This window comes from Athene noctua, chromosome 1 (assembly GCF_965140245.1).
Source record: "Athene noctua chromosome 1, bAthNoc1.hap1.1, whole genome shotgun sequence".
Taxonomy (NCBI): Eukaryota; Metazoa; Chordata; class Aves; order Strigiformes; family Strigidae; genus Athene; species Athene noctua.
In genome coordinates this window covers 192,295,212-192,316,134 of record NC_134037.1, presented here as the reverse complement: position 1 = coordinate 192,316,134, position 20,923 = coordinate 192,295,212, and the positions used below count along the sequence as shown (strand labels likewise).

The window sequence follows — 20,923 nt, the reverse complement described above, 5'->3', positions numbered from 1 at the left end:
TTAGAAGTTCTCAGTATTACAAATTTTGTTAGTACTCTGGAGGGAAAAAAATTTCCACAGATGCTCTATGTACCTTCTGTGATATCAGATCTTTACTAGAAAATTATTCATGAATACTTTGTTGTTAGTTAAGAACAAGTTGTTCTTAATTTTTTTGGCTCAGCTTTGATTTATATGGCTGTAAACAGAAAACTAATGCCAACATTTTTCTGTATTTCATGAAACTAAAATTACACAGTGTAAGCCTTTCACAATTGTTTACTCCAACTAATGTCAAAGTAGCCACAAAGTCAACGCATTAGTGAAACATGGGAAGTACCTCTAGCAGTTTCAGGCTCTGTCCATTCATACTGGGGTAACCTTTAAACACTGGATTAAATTCAGTATTGAAAATACAGTAAATTGGATGCAAACCGATTCATGCAAACTGAAACCCATGTGTCTCCTCTAACTTCTGAAAGCTTACAGGGTTCTTGAATCCAGCTGATCACAATTAGCAGCTATTTAGTGTTTTTTCTATTTCATGCAATATCTGGGTGATGGAGAAGTCTCCATGCTTTAGGGAAGTACTCCATGTTCACAGCTACATGTCTACTTCCTGCTAGTCAACTACATATCTGAAGTCAAGATGTCTCGTTTGAACAGCATCTCTCCCTTTGCCACAAGTTGTCTGTTTTGATAGCTGATTGATTCACAGTGCTCTTTAGCGTCACAGTCAAACCAGCATAAATGCATTGATTTATACAAACTATTGCAGCAAAAGGACATAAAGATTCACAAATGAAACAAATAAGGAAACCACAATAGGAAGTGCTTGGGTTTTATATAAAATGCTCATATAGCCATGCACCAATAGACAGGTGTTCCTGAAGAAATGTAAATTGCTTTGGCAGAGTTTTAAGAAATTCCTTCAAAGTAGACTTTGCTAGTAGAAGATCATTTACAGAAATTAATTTCACTCATTCATGTAAGGTAAAGGAACCAATAATTTCTAACAGCAAATTTGGTATAATAACAAAGTATTATAAAAGAAGAGAGAGACTGTTGTTATTCTGCCATTCCCTATATTCACAACAAAAGCAGGCAGGTCTATTTGCTAGAGAAGGCAATGAGATACTATGAGTTTTTCAGTAGTTAAGCAGAACCACCTCCCCCTCCCACTCCTGCAAAGGTAAGTAAGAGGTGTACCTGAAGAGCAGGGTAGAAGAAGATCCATAATAACTGAATCCGCTCCTTTAGTGTAAACATTTATTTCATCTGTGAGAGGATGTCTGACCACTACTGACATCCTCTTCCTGACAGAATCAAAGCCCAATGTATGTAATACTTCAAAGCTTAATGTTCCCAGGTGAGGTAGCTCCACTGATACCTGGTCAGACAGCCTTCCAACCAGAGAACAGTTATATGCCCTTGCTGCATAGACCAGAGCAGCTTCATCTGGACTCTCTGCTTCATAACGGAGTTCTCCTTCCCCAGGTCCACTCCTCACAGCTGTCCTGTCTTGCTGGGAGCTGTAGCCATTGTTATTCATCTGTGCAGAGTATGCCAGCTTCTCTTCCAGTTTCAATAAAGTGCTATCCGTAGATGTAGATGAAAGCACACTTAAACCAAATCTGTGCATTGATTTGCTTGTAGCTAGACTAGATGAACTGCTGCTGTTAGATCCAGAGGTCAAGCGACTTGGAGTGAATCTTCGTATGAAGTCTTCTATAGTTTTTACTGGAGATTTTAATTCAAATCGATCTCTAACCTTGAGAAGTAAAAAACAAACCAATGAACAAAACCCAAAGAAAATCTGTACAAGAATTCTGACATTGTTATGCAGTCTAAGCAGCTCCAACTAAAGAGAATTTATTTGCAAGTAAAAAGTAATGATATTTGTATTTTGAGAAAAAAAAAGTAAATGGACAAAACTGACTCAACAGCAAAAAAACCTTACCAGAACTTCAGAATTGTACCTGTGTGTGACAGCACATATGTTTGTATCAAAAACATTTTTTTTTCTTTCAGCTCCTCAGATGTGACTAATGGAGACACTATCAGTGTTGCACAATCACCAGTATTGTGTACTATTCTTAGTAGTAAACTTTGGCATTCTTTGTGCATATTCAGTCAAGGCAGTAAAAAAAGAGTTAATGCAAGAGTTTTCCATCAATAAGTGTAATATCAGAAAAGTTTTATGAAAATATGCCAATGTTGACAAGATTCTCAATAAGAACATGTTGAAATAAATGATTTCCACTGTTTTCTCCTTCAGCATCAAAGCGTTTTGCTTCAGTTTTATCACTTATCTCAGTTTACATAGATCTTTTTTACAGATATGATGTTAATAATAGTAATAGCATATACATAGTAATAGATATTAAATTACTGTGTAACAGTGTAGCATTCCTGAAACTGAAGAATTGACCATTCTCCAATATTTCCCTGGCACAAAACCATCTCATTTTGCAGACTAGTTCACTTCTTATTCCAGTTTGGAACAGAAAGAATTTGTAAAATTTTCTCAGAATGGAAATTCCATTTCTGGCTAGCTTTAATACTACATTCTGTTACATTTCTGTCTTACAGATCATCTCGGGATAGCATTTTTGAAATTCTCATTCATCAGTGACACTGGTTTAGGCCAATTTAAACAGTAAAGACCATTATTTCTCATAATGAGTTTAAGATGCATCTTTTACATAATTTGAAAGTTTTAAGTGATGTTTTTCAAGTACATTGTCTTTTTAAACTTTTAAAAAATGTCTCAGCCTTTTAATTTAATCTATATGTACAATATATTCAGTTTATATTATTCTCTGGTAAGTCTTGCACAGTCACAAATCAGTAATTTACATTTGTTTGTAACTTCAAGTTACTTTGTAACTTTCATTTATTAAATGAGTAAGTTACAGTACAAGAAATAGGGAGAGTTTCAGAAGTATCTTGAAATTGTCGATGAAAACGTATCTTACCTTGAAGTGAAATAGCTAGCATACTCTATTTAACTAATGTGTAACTAAACCCGCTCAAGCACACTGCAGTTTTAAGAGCTGTCTCATAACTAGTTCTAGTCATTTCTCACTAGAACAGGAGGTTTTCATTTCCCCAATTTAGAAGACAAATTAGTATCAATACAAAAGAGGCTTAAACTCTCTTTTGCTGTTTCTTTAACTCACCTTCTGTCGGGGCTGATTCGGTGCGGTAACCACAACTGTATTGCATATAGTCAAAGCGATGAAGAAGTCAAAAATGTCACATAGTTCTGGACTCAGATGGGATAATGGCTGTTCATGGCTCCTCATGACCTCCAGATGCTTTGCACATTCATTCACCTTTTCTAACAAGCTTGGGTCAGGTGTGATGTCCTTCTCCTAGTAATAAACAGCAGTGATTAATATATGTGATTCTGCAAATTTCTAAAGCAGCAACAAGCAATCAAAACATCCAAAGCAATGTCAATATCAAGAGTTCTACGGTGGCCTTACACAACAGACTGGAGGTGGAGAGGACTGTAAGTCACCAATTCTAGACAACAGTTAACAATGAGCCTACTAATAAACATGGATACATGAGTAATTGTGTTATCAACTTTTCCACTACAGATAATTATAATAGCAACAATATTTATCTACTTTGGGTGTAGTGGATAGGAGAAGAGTTACATGATAATATTCCTCCCTCTCTCCTGTCTAATTCAGGACATTTATTATCTGTTACTAAACGGTGGTACACTGCAGAAAGCAAAAGAGTGGAAAAATTAGACAGCAATGACATTCAAAACTTGGCCTTACATCAGCACAATAAAATGAAACCATCTTGGATTGTTTGTTAGAGAACAATTACCATCTACATATTTGAAGGTAACGCGTATGGTTTTGTACACTGAAATACAGAGCACTTTCCACATTATTTCATCAGTGCTTTCCACTTATTTAGTCTATTTCTCATCAGGGCAAATTCTGGTATTCCTTAAGATAGGACGATGCAAGGATATAAAAGATTAAAACCAATCTAAGGCTCTTTCTTCAGTAGAATTTTATCTGCTGATGCTCAGCAGCTGATGAAACTGAGCAAGCAGAGAATCCTGTGTGTAAACACTGTAACTTGGAACTGTACCAAAAGAGCTTACTCTTGACTGAAATCAAGAAGTTCCAACAGTGCAAACAGCATCTTTCTATGTCTATATTTGAAATTTGTTTTAAGGGTGAACTTGTGTCAACAGTGCAATAATTCAGATAGACAAGATTTGGCTTCTCCACTTTTATTACCGTTCAGCTCATGTAAAACTTCCATGGAATTACAACAGTGTAAAATAAATCAAGCAAAGCAAAGCTGTAACAACATAAATTCATCAACATCCTGAAATTTAAAGGTTTTTATTTTTTTTTACATACATGTAATCCACTGATAACCATGAATACACTAAAAATTATGCTATAGTGCATGTCAACAGCATCTAAGAATTGGAATACAGGGTGTCCAGCCCAGCACTTGTTAGTTTTAAAATTCTCTGACAAAAGAGAAAACAAGAGGTGTATGCAGAACAATTAGAATCCTTGATCTCAAAGCTTATGCTACTTTCAACTTCTGTAGATAAAGGGAAGGCATATATTTCTTTTCAAAATCAAGGTGTAACTAAACCAAAGGTTTCAGATTGTCTTTAGCTTGTTCTCACACAGAAGATATTTAGATAAGATGTATGCCAACATCTGTTTTTGTACAAACAGCTGTGACTACAGAAGAAAAAGTGCCAAGATGAAGTCTGTAAGAGGTAGACAATGTGCTACAGATTTCTTTACCTTTCCCTTTTCAGGACATTTTTCTATTAAAAGATACAGGACACTGTACATCTAGTTCTCCCACCTTACCATTGGGCTACTGAACGCAGTGTGCTTCGAGAGGATGCTTGCTCTTTTTGCTTCAGCTCTGCTACCCGTGCGCCGGTGGGTTTTGGTGCTCTGGCTTCTGTGGATTACTTTGATGCTCTGATGGCTGCAGATGCTATCACGCTGGGATAGAGTTCCTCCTTTTGGGGCTGCCTCGTCTTCCTCAGAATCAGGTTCTTGGTACATTGCTAAGCGCTTGGCTATCAGTAAAAATACAGAGGGAGAAATGTTGCGTATGTTAAATGTTGCTGAGAAAGAGGGAGAGGGACATAGTGACTTTGTTCAAGTGATCTGGTTTTAATATTATACCGTGCTTTCACAGTAATAGTGAGTGATTCCAGTATCAGCAGATAACAAAGTCTACTGAATGGTAGTATCTAACAAGAGGATGCAGATAAAATAATTAGGAATGTAATGCAACACACTGCCTCCCTCATCATCGCACTCTTTCTGAAAGGTAGTTAGACTCTGCAGTAAGTCACTGCATTCCCGAAGAATATTCCATAGCTCAGCCTGATGAAATCAACCAAATAATTTGGTCTTCACTTGGAAGTCTGAGAAGGAAATAAATAATCTAGAAAATTTTCTTGCCCTTTCCAACAGAATATGGAAATGTCAAATAAAGCATTTTCTGGCAAAAATGTCACATCTACCCAGTACCAGTTAACTGACATCTGAAATGTCCTCAGAACAAGACACCCAGAGCACTACTACCCTTATTTTATATACAAAGATGAGGTACAAACAGAGTAAAAGCCTCGGTCAAGGTCACAGCCATCTGCTGCAGAGTGGAAAAATGAACACAGATTCTTGACTCCTAGCCTAGCGCTAAACCCACTCTGAGTGTGTTCCCTCCTCTCTGGACAGCATGATAGGCAGGACAGTGCAGCATGCAGTATCAAAACCAGGGTACCCTCACCTGCTGCAACACTTGTTTCTATCACTATCTGCTGCAGTGAGAAATAACTAGTTCACACAATATGAAAGAGTTTTTCCAAATGATGTATTTTAGAGGAATGCTTTCCCAGTCAAGATTCCAACTACAATTTTTGTTAGAAACTGATCCTGGCCGTTTAATATATAGAAGTTGAAAAGGAAACAAAAAGAAGAGGTGTGAAACAGCCGGGGAATTCAGCCCCTCTAAATGTCAGGTTACATTAGCTCTAACTGATGTATAACATATTTTTCCACTCCTGAAGACCATGGGCATTTAATAATCTGGGTTATTCATTAGGCAGGCACATGCCACTCTAAATGGTATCTATTTATTCCTTCATTAGGTATTAATTAAATGTCTTTTCATTATACTCTCAAAATAAGCCACACTATCCAATTATACAAGTTACATATTTGTGGATCAGCTTCGTTTTCGTGCTCTGGTGTAATACATTAGATTTTCCTAATGTTAAATGATAAAACACTAGCATGTAAGTTAATTACTCAGGCATTTAAAAAAAAAAAAAAAAAAAGAAAAAGAAAAAAAGTATTTTTTTCTTACAAAATACTTCCTGAGAAAAATCTTGCATTACATAGCATGATTTTGGCATGGGATCACTTTTAATGTAGCTAGCTTTGCGATCAAAGAAAAACCCATCCTTGCCATCCGCTGCAATTTTCAAACATGTTTTAGCTGTCAGAAAAGAGTTGGAAGAGTTGAAATCAGACCACACAGAGTACATGGTGATAGCTCTATCAGTACAGTATCTAACATAAGAGGTTTTTTTCAACTCCGTTTGGAACATGTATAGGCTCTGTTTGAAATGTGGGAGCTGGGAGAGCTTCCCAGTCCTGGCTGCAAATGCACACCCAGTCGTTGCTCTAACTGCACGCCCAGGTGTGCAACATCTGGTGCTGCACTCTGGCTCCTGCTGGAAGAAAATTCAGGCCATGGAGGTAGAAAGGGTAGTAGCGCGTTTGGAGACACAGAGAAGAGACTGTAGGACACACTGTAGATCAGTTCTGCCCCATAGCTTGAATACAGCCCTACAGCCCAGGCTATGAGCCTGATGTAGACTAACTGTGGATGACTGAGGAATTTCCTTCATTAACATCATTTCTTGTGATTCATGCTTCTCTCAGTGCCTACCTTGTCCTTTTAGTCACATGACAGAACCTAGAAGACAGATCAAAAAATTAGGGAGGTCACTGGTCTCCTTGGCCCTTCTGTTGCATGATAATAAGTTGTAAGGAAATAAAGTTGACTTCATCTGCACAGGCTGCTTCCTGTAGCTTGTTTCATGTGCTTTTGGACAGTGCAGTTCTAACCTGTCCCATCACTCTTGCTCACTAATTTCCACTTTCTTTTGCTCTGTAAGCCTCTATGCATTTTCCCAGTGGAAGTGCAGATCCCTACACGGTTAATTTAATTCAACTGATCATAGCTTTGTCTATATCTGAAGGAGTCTACACTGAGGACCCAAAGTGATCTGTAACATGTCACAGAATCACAGAATCATCTAGGTTGGAAAAGACCTTGAAGATCACCTAGTCCAACCATTAACCTAACATTGACAGTTCTCAACTACAGCATATCCCTGAGTGCTATGTCAATGCGACTCTTAAAACACCTCCAGGGATGGGGACTCCACCACCTCCCTGGGCAGTCCATTCCAATGCCTAACAACCCGTTCTGTAAAGAAATGCTTCCTAATATCCAGTCTAAACCTTCCCTGGGGCAACTTGAGGCCGTTACCTCTTGTCCTATCACTTCCTACTTGGTTAAAGAGACTCATCCCCAGCTCTCTGCAACCTCCTTTCAGGTAGCTGTAGAGGGCGATGAGGTCTCCCCTCAGCCTCCTCTTCTCCAGACTAAACACTCCCAGTTCCCTCAGCTGCTCCTCGTACGACCTGTGCTCCAGACCCTGCACCAGCTTCGTTGCCCTTCTTTGGACATGCTCTAGTAATTCAATGTCCTTGCACTGATCCAGGCCCTCGATATAGATGCGAGCCAGACTGCTCACTGTTCCCCCTCAGCATCCCAGTTTCCTTCCAAAGGAAATCCAGGCATGAGAGGAAGGAAAGAGCCATGTGGACATCTGCTGTGGTTTAACTTTAGTCAGCAACCCAGCACCACACAGCTGCTTGCTCATGCCTCCCCCCTCCCAGTGGGATGGGGAGGTGGATCGGAAAAAAAAGTTAAAACTTGTGGGTTGAGATAAGAATGGTTTAATAATAAATATAAAAATAACAATAACAAAAACCCATAATCGTTGTAATGAAAAGGAATATAATTAAAAAAAAAAAAAAAGAGAAAATAAAACCCAAGAACAGACAAGTGATGCATAATGGAACTGCTGACCACCTGCTGACCAATGCCCAAGCAGCAATCTGCCCCCAGCCAACTCCCCCCAGTTTATGTACTGAGCATGAAGTCCTATGGTATGGCATATCGCTTTAGTTAGTTCAGGTCAGCTGTCCTGACCAGGCTCCCCCCAGCTTCTTGTGCACCTCCTTGCTGGTAGAGCATGGGAAATCGAAAAGTCCTTAACTTAAGACAAGCGCTATGTAGCAACAACTAAAACATCAGTGTGTTATCAACATTATTCTCACACTAAATCCAAAACCCAGCACTATACCAGCTACTAGGAAGAAAATTAACTCTATACCAGCTGAAACCAGGACAGCATCATAGTGTGTCACATTAAGAGGATGCCTCAAATACCAGAATGGAGCACCACACTGAAAGACCTCTGTCCTTCTCTGCACTGGGGAGGTATGAAGGACCGCACACGCTGGGATGAGGACTGTCAAGGGTAGGGACCAGCCTGACAGTGCAAGCTCTGCCTTAATTATTTCTGCAGTTTCCTAGTTATAAGCTGCAAACCCCAGGTTGAAAAACCACTGCTCAAGATGTCACACCAGTAAGGTTTTCTGCACTTTACCAATGTTCAAGACTTAAGTCAATCATAAGAAGCACATTTTTGTGCCTTATCTTCACTAAGGCAGCAAACCCAGTCTCAAGGAGAGTTGGTGTGACATGTGGACACCCAACCTCTCCACAGAAAAAGCATAGGAAAAGCTTGGATTTGCAGTATGGAAAATCTTCCTCACTGTGGATTTGGGCATTTGAATGGTATGCAGACCCAGTGCTGCACTTCCCCGTAAGGAGTGGCTACAGTTACTCTTTTCAGTTTCACAAAATGTGTTACCCAGTTGGTCCAGCTCCCTTCTCAGCACAGTTTTTTTAAAAATGACACTTTTTCTTAAATATCATACCTAATGTAAGCTTCTGCTCTGAAAATACAACTTGAAATACATGACTCCAAAGACCCTGAACTGATTATCATTTCGTTCCATATATAAAACCTCTGTGGTTAAGCAGAGAATGCGTTTCATGCACCATGCAGTTATGCTTGCATACCATAACTCTGTATTCTTCATTGCTCTTTCTTCTTTCTTACATTACATATAAAAATATTTTGTTTATTCAGCATAGTAAAAGCTGTTTCCTAATGCAGCACTCAGCTTATTTATTAGTATACCAATAGCGCAGTCTTTTCTATAATAGTTATGCAATGAGCTATCTCTTGCTCTCTATACAGGTTTTCATTGTAGCACATTCATTTAATTGTTCCTGCCACTGAGGAAACAGGAGAAAAAGAAGTAGATACAAGACTAGAATCTCATTAACAAAGTCAAATGTAATTATTTTCATACAAATGGTATTATTTCAGTTTATACCAAGGTAAGCTTGATAATAAACAACAGGCCTTAGCACCTTTCAACACTTTCTCAAGTGTAGTCTTACATATTATGCAGCAAGAATTAAGACTTCCAAAGAAATAATGAAACGGAGTTCAATCGTTATGTTACAGCTAAGGTTCACAGTGCTTCAGTTGTGCAAAGAGTGCTTCTCTGGGAACACACTGTTCTCTCCTCCCACTCAGCCCTCTACCATGCAGAACCTTTTCCTGTGAACATTATAACCTGAAAGACATTGTTGTGGGATGGTTTTCAGTTTCAGCACTGAAAATTGATGGCCTTGATCTTTTGTCTGATAGAGAGTTCTTATTAAGGGCAAACACACAAACAACTTTGAGAAACACAGCAATTCAATTCATGAAAGTAAAATTTCACTATCTTCTAGTTCATTTGATATTTACAGCACAAAGAAGAAACAATAATTAATACTTATTCCATGAACTCTCTTCCATCTTTTAGAAGACAAGAGTAAGCTAGCAATAAAACCCCTGTAGTAGCTGCTAAGTACTTTAAGAGATACTATTTTATTTTAAAAAAACTTTTATTTAATTATTTTTTGGTTTTGCTCATTTTTGTTTTATCTTCCATGCTATCTATGCTCTGTGATGAGGCATCCATTTTGCAGGCTGACAGTCATACTGTTGCCACAGAGCTAATGTTCCACTAACTAGAAAAGTGGGATCAGGAAACTCTAAAGAACTTCCCTTTGAGCAGAATAAAACTGCAGACCTCCTAAACCAGAATAATTCATCTGTCAGTATGTGGGCCCCGATTTTATAATGGGATAATTCCATTTTTCCACAAATCATTGAATAAGGCTGTTACTGAACTATAATGAGGTTAATCTAGATGTGCAGTATTTAGTCACGCCACCACATCACCCTATTTCCTTATTATTTTATGAGTGCAAGCTTATTTCACTTTGAACTGCACTCTAGTGTCTATATAACGAGTTTGTAGAGCAGCTAGCATGCTATAAATTTGTACGTGTGTTAACATAATCTTAATTTACTTTGTAGGAACTTCCCCATAAGAACAAGTCTTGAGATAAGAAAACACTAAGATTTTCCTTCCTCTCCCCTTTTGGCACCCCTAGGGGCTTAAAAGGAATAACCTTAAGTCCTTCATTAGGAGCTCTTTACTTCACTTAGAAGTGGAAATCATTTGTACTTCTCTGGAGATTTTCCAGCGCAATTGTGAGTGTGGGTATATGATTAGAAAAAAAGTATTACCTGTCTCTAAATATGAATTATTCTGTCTCTGTAGGATTAAAAATGGGGCACTCCCAATGTACTGAGTTCTACATCTGCTGGGACTGGTTCTCTCCTCAGTTACCAATTAATTTTTTTCAAAAAGTAGTAACAAATGTAAAGAGAAACTACAAATAAGCCACACAGAGTGCCTGAAGCACCCAGTGCTGCTAAAGTTTTTGATCCTCCTAGGGAAGGCCTAAAAGAACTATTCTGATTTCTGAAGATTGCCAGATTGTAAAGGCTGGAGACAAGAAGACCCTCTGGAAGCAACAGCCACATTTATGGAAAAGGTTTCACTGATTTTTATGCCTTTTTAAAAAAAAAAGAATCTGATTCTCCAATGTGGCTGGAATGTGCAGTCTATGTTCTCTTTACTTACAAAAAGAATCAGAAAGTTCCACTACAGAACAGCCCAGCAAACTAAGAGATTTTTTAAATATAATTCACTTTCCTATGAAAAGTAGTTAACTGGCCAATCTTCAGCAAGAAAAACTAGAAAGCGGAAAGAAACTCCTTCCTCAGATTCAGTATGAAGAAACTTTGCTGGGCATTCACTGAGGTTTTCATCATCTGCCTTCACTCCCCTAAACTTCTCTTATTCTTATGCCATCTAGAGGTTTTTCAACAGTCATTGGAAGGAAGGGGGTGGAATGCAAACAATGAACAATTCAGATTTTTTAGATTTGTGTGGTTGCATTCGTGGAGATTCAGTTCATGTTTTGTCAGAAGTTCCATACAATGAGTGGCTAAAACGAGAAAAACAGAGATCACACCCCATAGACAAGAGAGATTAATTCAGCAGTTGGAAAAAAACTGGGACAAATGTCAGGCCAAGAGCATCTGATCGTAGCTAAATCATATAATGACTTTCAGAAGCACAGTCATCTTTTGGGCATCTTTGGGATTAGCAGACAATCTTAGGGCATGAGCAGTTCTAAGAATCATTAGAAGCTGTCTACTAGCCTGAAGGGAAGAGCTATGGTATGGCAATGTAATTTTACATATAGGAAACAATTCAATTTTTTTATGTGCTAGCACTCTTTTGGGATAGGAGGAGACACTAACTCAAAGAATAATTCTGGGATTTAACCAGAGTATAGTGTCAATTGGCATTCCATAAATGCCCAGGACATTTATGAATGGGACAATCATCTTCCACTTGGAGTGGTCCATGGCATACCCTTCTCCTGAATTAACACTCTGCAAATCAAGAGCCTTTGAAAGAAACAACAGAACAGATTTAAGAGTGCAGGTCATACAGATGTCAGGTGGGAATTCTCTTCATCTGTATTTAGAGTTCTAAACCATGGAGAAATAGGCACATATTTGATAACATACATACATGTCTAAACCAAGTCTGATGAATTACATCCTGCAAATGCTTGATTTTTTCCAGTAAATGTAAAGTCACTAGATGACTCTCTTCCATAAAAATACCTACAATTAGGTAACAAGAATCTCACCCCTATCAACACAGTCTCTTACAGGGCCCAGATGGGCAGCGCAAATTCCTATAGTTTCATCCTGATCAGTGCATAATCCATCACCAAAGTATTATAGGTGACCTCAGTGATGAACATTTGACCAAGCTTGTATCACAGAACTATTGCTGAGTTAACACTCACACTTTCCCTCACAGATTTCACAAGTGTTCCGGGATTCCTCTTTGGTGCTAAGCTCTCGCATAGCAGTACAAATGAATAATACTTTGTACTACCTCCAGTTGGACAAGAGATTCTGTCCCATGCTGGTGCAATTTATTGGCCTCTGTTATTCATGTTTGTGTCACTTCTTGTCTAGACTAAAACAATGCAATACCCCTGGGTGTAGTGCCATCAGCCTCATAAGAAACTTAGAGCTAATAGAGAATTCTGGAGGAAAATGATTTCTCCAGCAAATCCATGAAGACTGCCCCTTGTTCCCTATACTACCTAAAAAAGGTATGAAGTCTTGTTCAGGGTTTCAGTTTTTATTTTAGGGTCATTTAATTGCTTCAACCCTGCCTAAGGTCCACATAAGCCTCAGTGACAAAACCCATGATTAACATGTTCACATCTGATGCAAAACAGAACTCTCCTTCGTAATCATAAAGCTCACCTTTCACATGGGGAATTTACATGGATTTGTGGAACAAATTTCCAAAGAAAATAAGAGCACTCCCACCTCTCAAGAAAAAGACATGCTGCCTCAAATATGCCAAACCTAACACAGTGTAGTGTATACCTTATAAGGAGTCCCCAAACCCAAATTGTGCACCGCACACACATTGAGAGGAAGAAGGGGAAAGACCAAGCTGCACATAAGTAAAGTCACACACATTGCTTAATGCACTACTGGAAGGAACTCAGATATGGTGATGACAAAGGCTGTATAACAATCCCTGTAGATCAGAAAAGAATGGGATAACTCCTCATAACTGAAGAAATTTTAGGGAGACAAGCTTATAATGCAGAATAGAAAAGATTTTTGAAGGTTATGCACAATCTGTTGACTGAGTAATTGTCAGATATGCAGCAGTCCTGTATTATGCAGAAAAAATGCTTCAAAAGAAAATTAAAGTTCCAAAGTGAGGAAATTTCAGACCTCAGTCTGCCACTGTAGGCATAACTTTCCCTCTCTGTGTACGCATGGCTGAGCCCCAGAATACAGGGCCTTTAGATGACTTCAGAGGAAAATTTGCCAGAACTTAATAGCATGGGAAAAAAGTGTGTTACATCTTAGGCTAATTCTTGGATATGGCTGAGTGGAGTTGTTCTGACTGAAATTTCTCACCCAGAATTCATGCCTGAGATGAACATCTGGCATGGAAAACTTGAATCAAATAGTTAAAGTTTTGTGAAACTATCCATAACTGAAAACAGGATCTTATCATGAGAAGGGTCAAACAACTGGAATAACAGGCACTGCTACCCAGCCAAGTAGAATAATAAACTTAGGCCAAATAGCTCAGAACAAGGATATTTCCATCCTGAGATATCTGGTTTCACAGCAGAAGATGACCTGTTACCTTCAGCTTTTGAATCTTGACCTGTGAACAACAATTTAAAATTAATTTCTTCATCTACAGTGCTACTCTGAGTTTGATTCCAAGTAAAAAACCACTATGTCTGAAAAATTACTCAGATAAGTGAAGAAAGACACAGATTATCTTTGAAATAGGTAAGAAAAGGCAAATGCATTTTACTTGGTGCTCTTGCATATATGGCAGCCTCAGGTAATTTGCCAAGTGAAAGATACTAGAATTTTATTACTCACAAAATCTTCAGCAAAACCTGAGGTGCAGAGCAGGATGGCATCAGTTATAACATATGCCCCAAAACCTCAAAGGGGAATTCAGGTACTCCGGTATAAGACACAAAAAAGTGGCTGACACATCATTTGTAAGTAAGCACACTGCAATTAAATGTTGTTGACGCACCCCCTAAAACCAGAAGGAGCTGTGATAGACATTTTACCACATCTAAACAAAAAGGTTTCAGCAGCAGGAAAGAGAAAGGATGGTTAGACAATCAGACTGGAGAATAGAGCTAATAAAAGACTTGAATGAATAACAGTTTTTATTGTGTTATTAATCCTGATTATAGGGAACAAAATCAATAGAAATTATCACGATTTATATATATAATGACAGAGAAAGATCTATTTTCTGTAGAGAAGAAAAAAAAGAATAAATTACTAAGTATAAAATATTGTGTATAAATTCTGTGTCAGTTTAAAAATTATATTTGTCAGAAATTTCATAATGACTGGAGCTACATGAAAGCCCAAATACAGCCATATGTGAAAAGAATGAGTTTATTTTCCGTATTTATTTGACACTTCTGTTTGTTGTGAAATTCACTCTGCTTTCATTAACATATATATATTGTAATCTTAAATCATAAGAGGAAAGCACGCACAAACTTATATTCCTGTTAAATACATTACATTTGAAGAAAAAAGATCTGAAACTCAATACTCAAATTCAGGAGCCTCAGGCTCCTGAACTCAGTTCAGCCTACATATTAGCTGATGATACCAAGCAAATAAAAACACTTTTTCTGCACTGTTTTAGTTGGCAGTACCATCATCATTCCTGCAAGGAACAGAGTACACTCTGAAATTAATATAAACAAGCAAATGATCAATGGCAAAGAAGAGGAAAAAAGAATAAGAGTATCACAAGCAGAATTAGGAGTCCAGAAACACACTCTTAATCCTAATTCTTCTCGTTCTTACCTACAGTACAGAAGTAGGAAGTCACAGCTTCTCCCTGTTTAAGTTCTTTCTGTAAACACTGGGACACTAACACTACCCAAACACCTAGATTCTTGAAAAAGAGAGTCTTAAATGTAAGGTCTCATTATTACTTTAAAGTAGGAAAGAAAAAGAACAATCCTTGCCTAATCCAAAACTTCAAAATATCTTTTTCTAATTCGGAATCTTATGAACTCTCTAAAGCATGTTTTAGATTTTCCAATCTATTTTGATTATTTGTCTTATTCTGTATTTTATTCGTAAACTGAACTTCTGTAATGGTCTTTGAGAGAACTTTCTAAGCCATCATCTTTATATGTTATGTAGATTAAGAAACTTACTTTTTGCAAATAGGAATGCAGTACTGTAGCTATCTATTTTCCTGCATACAGAGTATGATTTAACAGTTAAGATCTGTTATGTCAAAACTGATAACAAGATGTTAGAGGAAAATAACACAAATGACAAACCAATCACAAACCAGGAAATCATAATTTTAAAAGGCTGATGAGATGACAAAGGGATGACAACTCTCACTTTGTGACAAAGAGGGACTTTTTAGTGTTTCAAGAACCTGATACTTGGGGATATTCTCTCAACTGCAGTGTTCATACAGCAGTGAAGATACCTTAACACAGACACCTGTCAGACAGGAGCACTGAAAAGAATCTGACAAAGGTAACATAAAATATGCTATTAGATCAGATTACGTTTCTTGTTAATATGAAAACCAGCAGCTTTGTTTACATTTATTTCTCAGCACAAAAGGGTAATCTCATTGCAGGTATTCAATCAGACAATAACCTGTCTGTATGCTTAAAACTGGTATTTTACGTAACATACTTCAAACACCAAACAATTGTGATACCAACAGAACTATTCAATTTGCTTAAATCAGCCATGTGCTCAAGTGCTTTACTGTATCAGAAGCTAAAGCCGGTACTTTAAGCTTTAATTGTCTTGACAACATACTGTAGATGTTACAGAACACTTTGATAAGACTGTCATTACTATCTGAACAAACCCATCAAATCCTACTAGTCTGAAAACAGCTATTTCGGAGTTTGCTGAGTGCATACATGCAATTTCTTTTGTTTTTTCTTTTTGATTTAAGATTACAGTAATTCTTGAATCTACTTCAGACTGCTCAAAGTACAACTGTTAGATAGAACGCAAGATCATGAGCTCACCATTGTCATCATGGGAATACTCTATTCCAGAAACAGTGCATCTTCGGAAAACCATCTTGTTTTCAGTAAGTGTCCCAGTCTTGTCTGAAAAGATAAACTGCACCTGGCCTAAATCTTCTGTGATATTTAAGGCTCGGCATTGCAGCTGAGAGTCTGTTTCTTCATCATATAAATCTTTATCTTGATGAATAAAGTACACTTGGCAGATTTTAACTATTTCAATGGATACATACAAAGAAATTGGAATCATAACCTAGAATACACAAAAAGAAAGAGAATTAGAAGAAAATAGATGCAAGGATACAATGTATTAGTAAAATCCAGATAACTTGGTACTAGACTAGAACATAAAGAAGCTATGTACTTTAAGCATCTACTGTAAAACTATTACCACATTTGAAAAGAGTTTATTTACTCTGTTAGATGACGAAAACCTATGGTGAACTGCATATTGAAATGCATTATTATGGCTAAAAGGGTGATTATCAAAACTTGTACAGAAGCAAATCTTTTTTAGGCTAATAAGGTGAACATGAAACTAGCTGGGAAAGGAAAAGAAAAAACAAAACAAAACAACCCAAACCAGACGGTACAGTCAGAGTCCTGTAAATGTGAAAGAATGGTTTAAATTTATTCTGCATAAATAATAGACTGTTTACACATTCACTTTGCAGGAATGTGAGAAACAAAGTGAGAAGTGTTAACCCTTCCACAGGAACAATCTTTTTGGCCTTGGCTTTTGCACTGGAGATTATTTGAATGAAGAACAATTTTAGAATTGCTGAAGGAAGAGATGTGAGAAGTTTCTCCAGAAAAGATTTTCAACTGTTTTCTGAGGATTGTCAAAACTCCACAAAATACCTAATTTGTACCTGTATTTTTCTCTGCAGATGTTTTTCAGGGCAGAAGTCCCTGATTGTATAGACTGTATACATAATTTAGCTTGCTGAGTTAGATATGAGGGATAAATTACAGCATGTATATAAGTGGAAAATGTGGTTATTTAAACAAAAACTACAGTTAAAGATTGGTGAATTTTTTTAACCAATATCACAACCCAATACTTTAGAGTAAAAAGTAATTTAACATACTTTTTCAGTCATTTTTACAAAGGTGTTGCTGCCTCCAGCAATGCAACCTCCTCTAGTGACCCACTCAGCATACCTCCACAAGTCCCAGTGACATGAGTCTGTTACTTCTCTTAATTTACCACTACCTTCATCATTCAATAAATTTCTCTTCAAAACCAAAAACTTTTAACAAAAGTTTTTTATAGATATGGAGTTGTTAAGAGCAGTATCTTTGGAAAGCAGTTAAAAATGTATACAACTTATATTTATACTAGAACACTACACAGAGACACACCCACAGTCTTTGAGGTGTTGGTCCACAGTCAGTGGATAGAAAGCATAAAGCTTGTTTTCTCCCAGCAGGGCACATTGCATCCTATCTCTTCCTACTTGTTTAACATAAAATAAAATACTTGATTCTTTTGGGGAAGGTTCTCAGACAATTATCTTCTCCAATGCCAAGAGATCTGACAGCTCACTGTGCATCAGTTTGTTTATTTTTCAGAGACGTTACCATCTTTTTGTCACTGGGTAAACCACTTCTTTTATTTAACTTAACTTTCTGGTTACATATTATCAAATTCCCTACAGTTAAAATTTAATTTTGAAGTGACTAAATGTACTTCAGTGCTTGATTAGCTTCTGACATGACTTAGTGATAGAAGGGGTACTGCACATTTATGGGTTTATTACAGGAAACTATGAACAGAGGTGACAGCATGTACAATTTGATTACCTGGAAAACTATGATCACTGTCAGAAATAAATATACTGAAGCTAAAACAGGAGACAAATATTTGCCATCAGGCCCTGGAACATCAAAAATTGGTTTCTTCTTCTCACCATATTGCCATACCCATAGGCCATGTCCTGCAGAAAAGTTGAAAGAGAGAAAAATGCAAATTAACTCCAAGAAAAAATGCGTATGGTATAAATTTGTTCTTAGAGTTGAGTTACAGAGGAAAGTGGTATTTCTTCTCAACTATTCTGCATGACTTCTGAAAAAGGCTCCAAAATAATGGGGTTTTGTGCCCTGGGATTTGGGGTTTGAGAAGGGGTTTGTCTGTCCTTAATGACAGCATGCAAGTGTCATTTCACATAACTTTATCCAACTGAAGTGAGCTGACTAGTCTAAATTAGTAGTTTAGGATCTTTCTGTAATCAGCAGAGAAACTAGACTTCTTCAGAAAGTGAATGATTTCAGTGATACTTGATGTGATAAAATGAAAGAACTCAACTGACTGTACTAGGTGTATCACTAGCCAACTATCACTAAACTAGTTTCAGCTGGATAAAGTTGAAGAGACTTTAATCTGTCTGTGTGAATCTTACCCACTACATCTACAGAATTAATGAAATAACAGTATCAGCAGAGTCAACAGCATAGAAGCTGAGGAACTAAGAACAGAAGAAATTCTAAGCCTTGCTCAAAATGTTTTTTTAATTGATTGTGCTGATAACTAAATAAAGATGAGGTTATTATTATTTTGGGAAAATGACTTTCTTGTTAAAGAGACAGAAAGTTGCCTTTCTAAGTATAGTGCTAGGATTTGCAGTCCTAAAAGACCTAAAATGGTATCATAGAATGGTTTGGGTTGGAAGGGACCTTAAAGATCATCTAGTTCCAACCCCCCATACCATGGGCAGGGGCATCTTCCACTAGATCAGGTTGCTCAAAGCCCCGTCCAACCTGGCCTTGAACACTGCCAGGGAGGGGGCAGCCACAACTTTTTTGGGCAACCTGTGCCAGTGCCTGACCCCTCACAGTAAAGAGTTTCTTCCTTATATCTAATCTAAATCTACCCTCCTTCAGTTTAAAACCATTACCCCTTGTCCTATCCCTACACTACCTGATAAAGAGTCCCTCCCCATCTTTCCTGTTGGCCCCCTTTAAGTACTGGAAGGCTGCTATAAGGTCTTCCCAAAGCCTCTCTTCTCCAGGCTGAACAACTCCAACTCTCTCAGTCTGTCCTCATAGGGGAAGTGCTCCAGCCACCTGATCATCTTTGTGGCCCTCCTCTGGACCTGCTTGAGCAGGTCCATGTCTTTCTTATGCTGGGGGCCCCAGAACTGAACACATGACTCATGTTTTTAAGATTAAATACAAGGAAGAATTCCCCCACAATAAGAAGCATTCAAACTATCTTCACTATATGTCAGGAAAAAAAAAAAAAAAAAGACAAAGGTCTACTTTAATGTTTTGTAAGCCACATCTGACAAGATCCTTTACATCTTAGTACATAAACCCAGCAATGAACTCTTGAAAAAGAAAAAGAGTACTTAAGCCAAGTGAGCAAATTATTTTGTCCCCATACTATCAATATGAGCGTATCACCATACTGATGTCTTTATTGATGTCTACATTGTTATTCTTGACAGCAAGAACTGGAAGCCCCACACTGAAAATTATCTACATCAAGACTTTAGAAATACCCTGACTCAGATTTTCCAAAGAATTAGTTAAGTGTTGTACCACCACTCATACCTCCTTGACAGAAGGTACAATATTTGCCTGATTCTTATAGAACACAGCTTTGCACATCTTGAAGAGCCAGGCACTTCTGTTTTCCAAGGGCTCAAGCAAATTTCTTTCCAGCTGTTTTTGGTTGTTATGACCTCCAGCAGTTTGCTCTGTCCCTCTGCTGCTGGTTTCTAGCCTTGTAGCAGAAGTGACAGAAGGGAAAGCATGTGTGTCACCTATGGTGTGCCACAAACTCCCATTCAGCTTTATACATCTCATGAGTTTCGGCTGAACAGAAGCCACAGCAGAGCACACCCCACTGCTCTGCTCTGGGGGAAACACCTGAAATGCAGTGGCAGAGGGGACAGCTGCAGGCTGTGACTCCCTGCAATCAAGTCTATCACTGCACTTCAGCCCTGAGGATGGGGCTCCCCAACACTGAGACATTACAGAAGAGTGTCATGAACTCAGTGGAAACAAATATGATGTCTGATTCACAGCTGGAAATACTAATCTTTAAGCAGCATTTAACAATACCTGGAAAAAGGCACACACAGATGTATTAAAATGGCATAAGATTGTTATTAAACTACACCATGGTTGTTAGGAAACATTGTGATGTGTATGCCATATGACTCACACACAAACATTACAAAACACACAAATATTAAGGATATGGAATTCATATGCAATATATAAAGAATCATTTTGGGTGCCAAATGTAATACTCGATTATTTCTCACAAATAAATAGAAAAAAGGCCTGAAGAGTATTAACCTGAACCTCAGAATTTCCTTAAACACTCCAGGAAGTCTTAGAGAATCTTCTGCTTGGTTTTATGCAGATTTGGCCTTTTATTTATTCTGTGTTCAAGCTGCAGCCTTAGGGACAGTGTGTCAATGGTGTACACTGTGCGCTTGATTTAATAACTAGTACTTGGGAATAGCACTGTGCTAATTATGTATATTCTCCACTCAGAAATTACTTTGTTGACTGATTAATGGGATTTTACACTCTATGACCTGTAATTTTGAGGGGACTACCTATAAGGTGGCTTCTTTTGGACTTGACATTTTTGGAGGCTATCAGGGGTAGTAGAACATAAGCCTCCATAACTCTGGTACTAACAGTGTATATTTGA

At 37.8% G+C, this 20,923-nt stretch overlaps 1 protein-coding gene across 1 annotated transcript in view; it reads right to left on the bottom strand.

The window, feature by feature from the left end:
* ATP10A (ATPase phospholipid transporting 10A (putative)) overlaps positions 1 to 20,923 on the bottom strand; it is a 120,225-nt gene that overhangs the window by 23,884 nt on the left and 75,418 nt on the right. The window contains exons 6-10 of the mRNA XM_074908360.1: positions 18,058 to 18,191; positions 16,252 to 16,504; positions 4,854 to 5,071; positions 3,162 to 3,356; positions 1,189 to 1,750 (exon numbers count right to left, since the gene is read on the bottom strand). Of these exons, the coding sequence (XP_074764461.1) occupies positions 1,189 to 1,750; positions 3,162 to 3,356; positions 4,854 to 5,071; positions 16,252 to 16,504; positions 18,058 to 18,191 (1,362 nt within the window). The remainder of the gene's footprint in view (positions 1 to 1,188; positions 1,751 to 3,161; positions 3,357 to 4,853; positions 5,072 to 16,251; positions 16,505 to 18,057; positions 18,192 to 20,923) is intronic.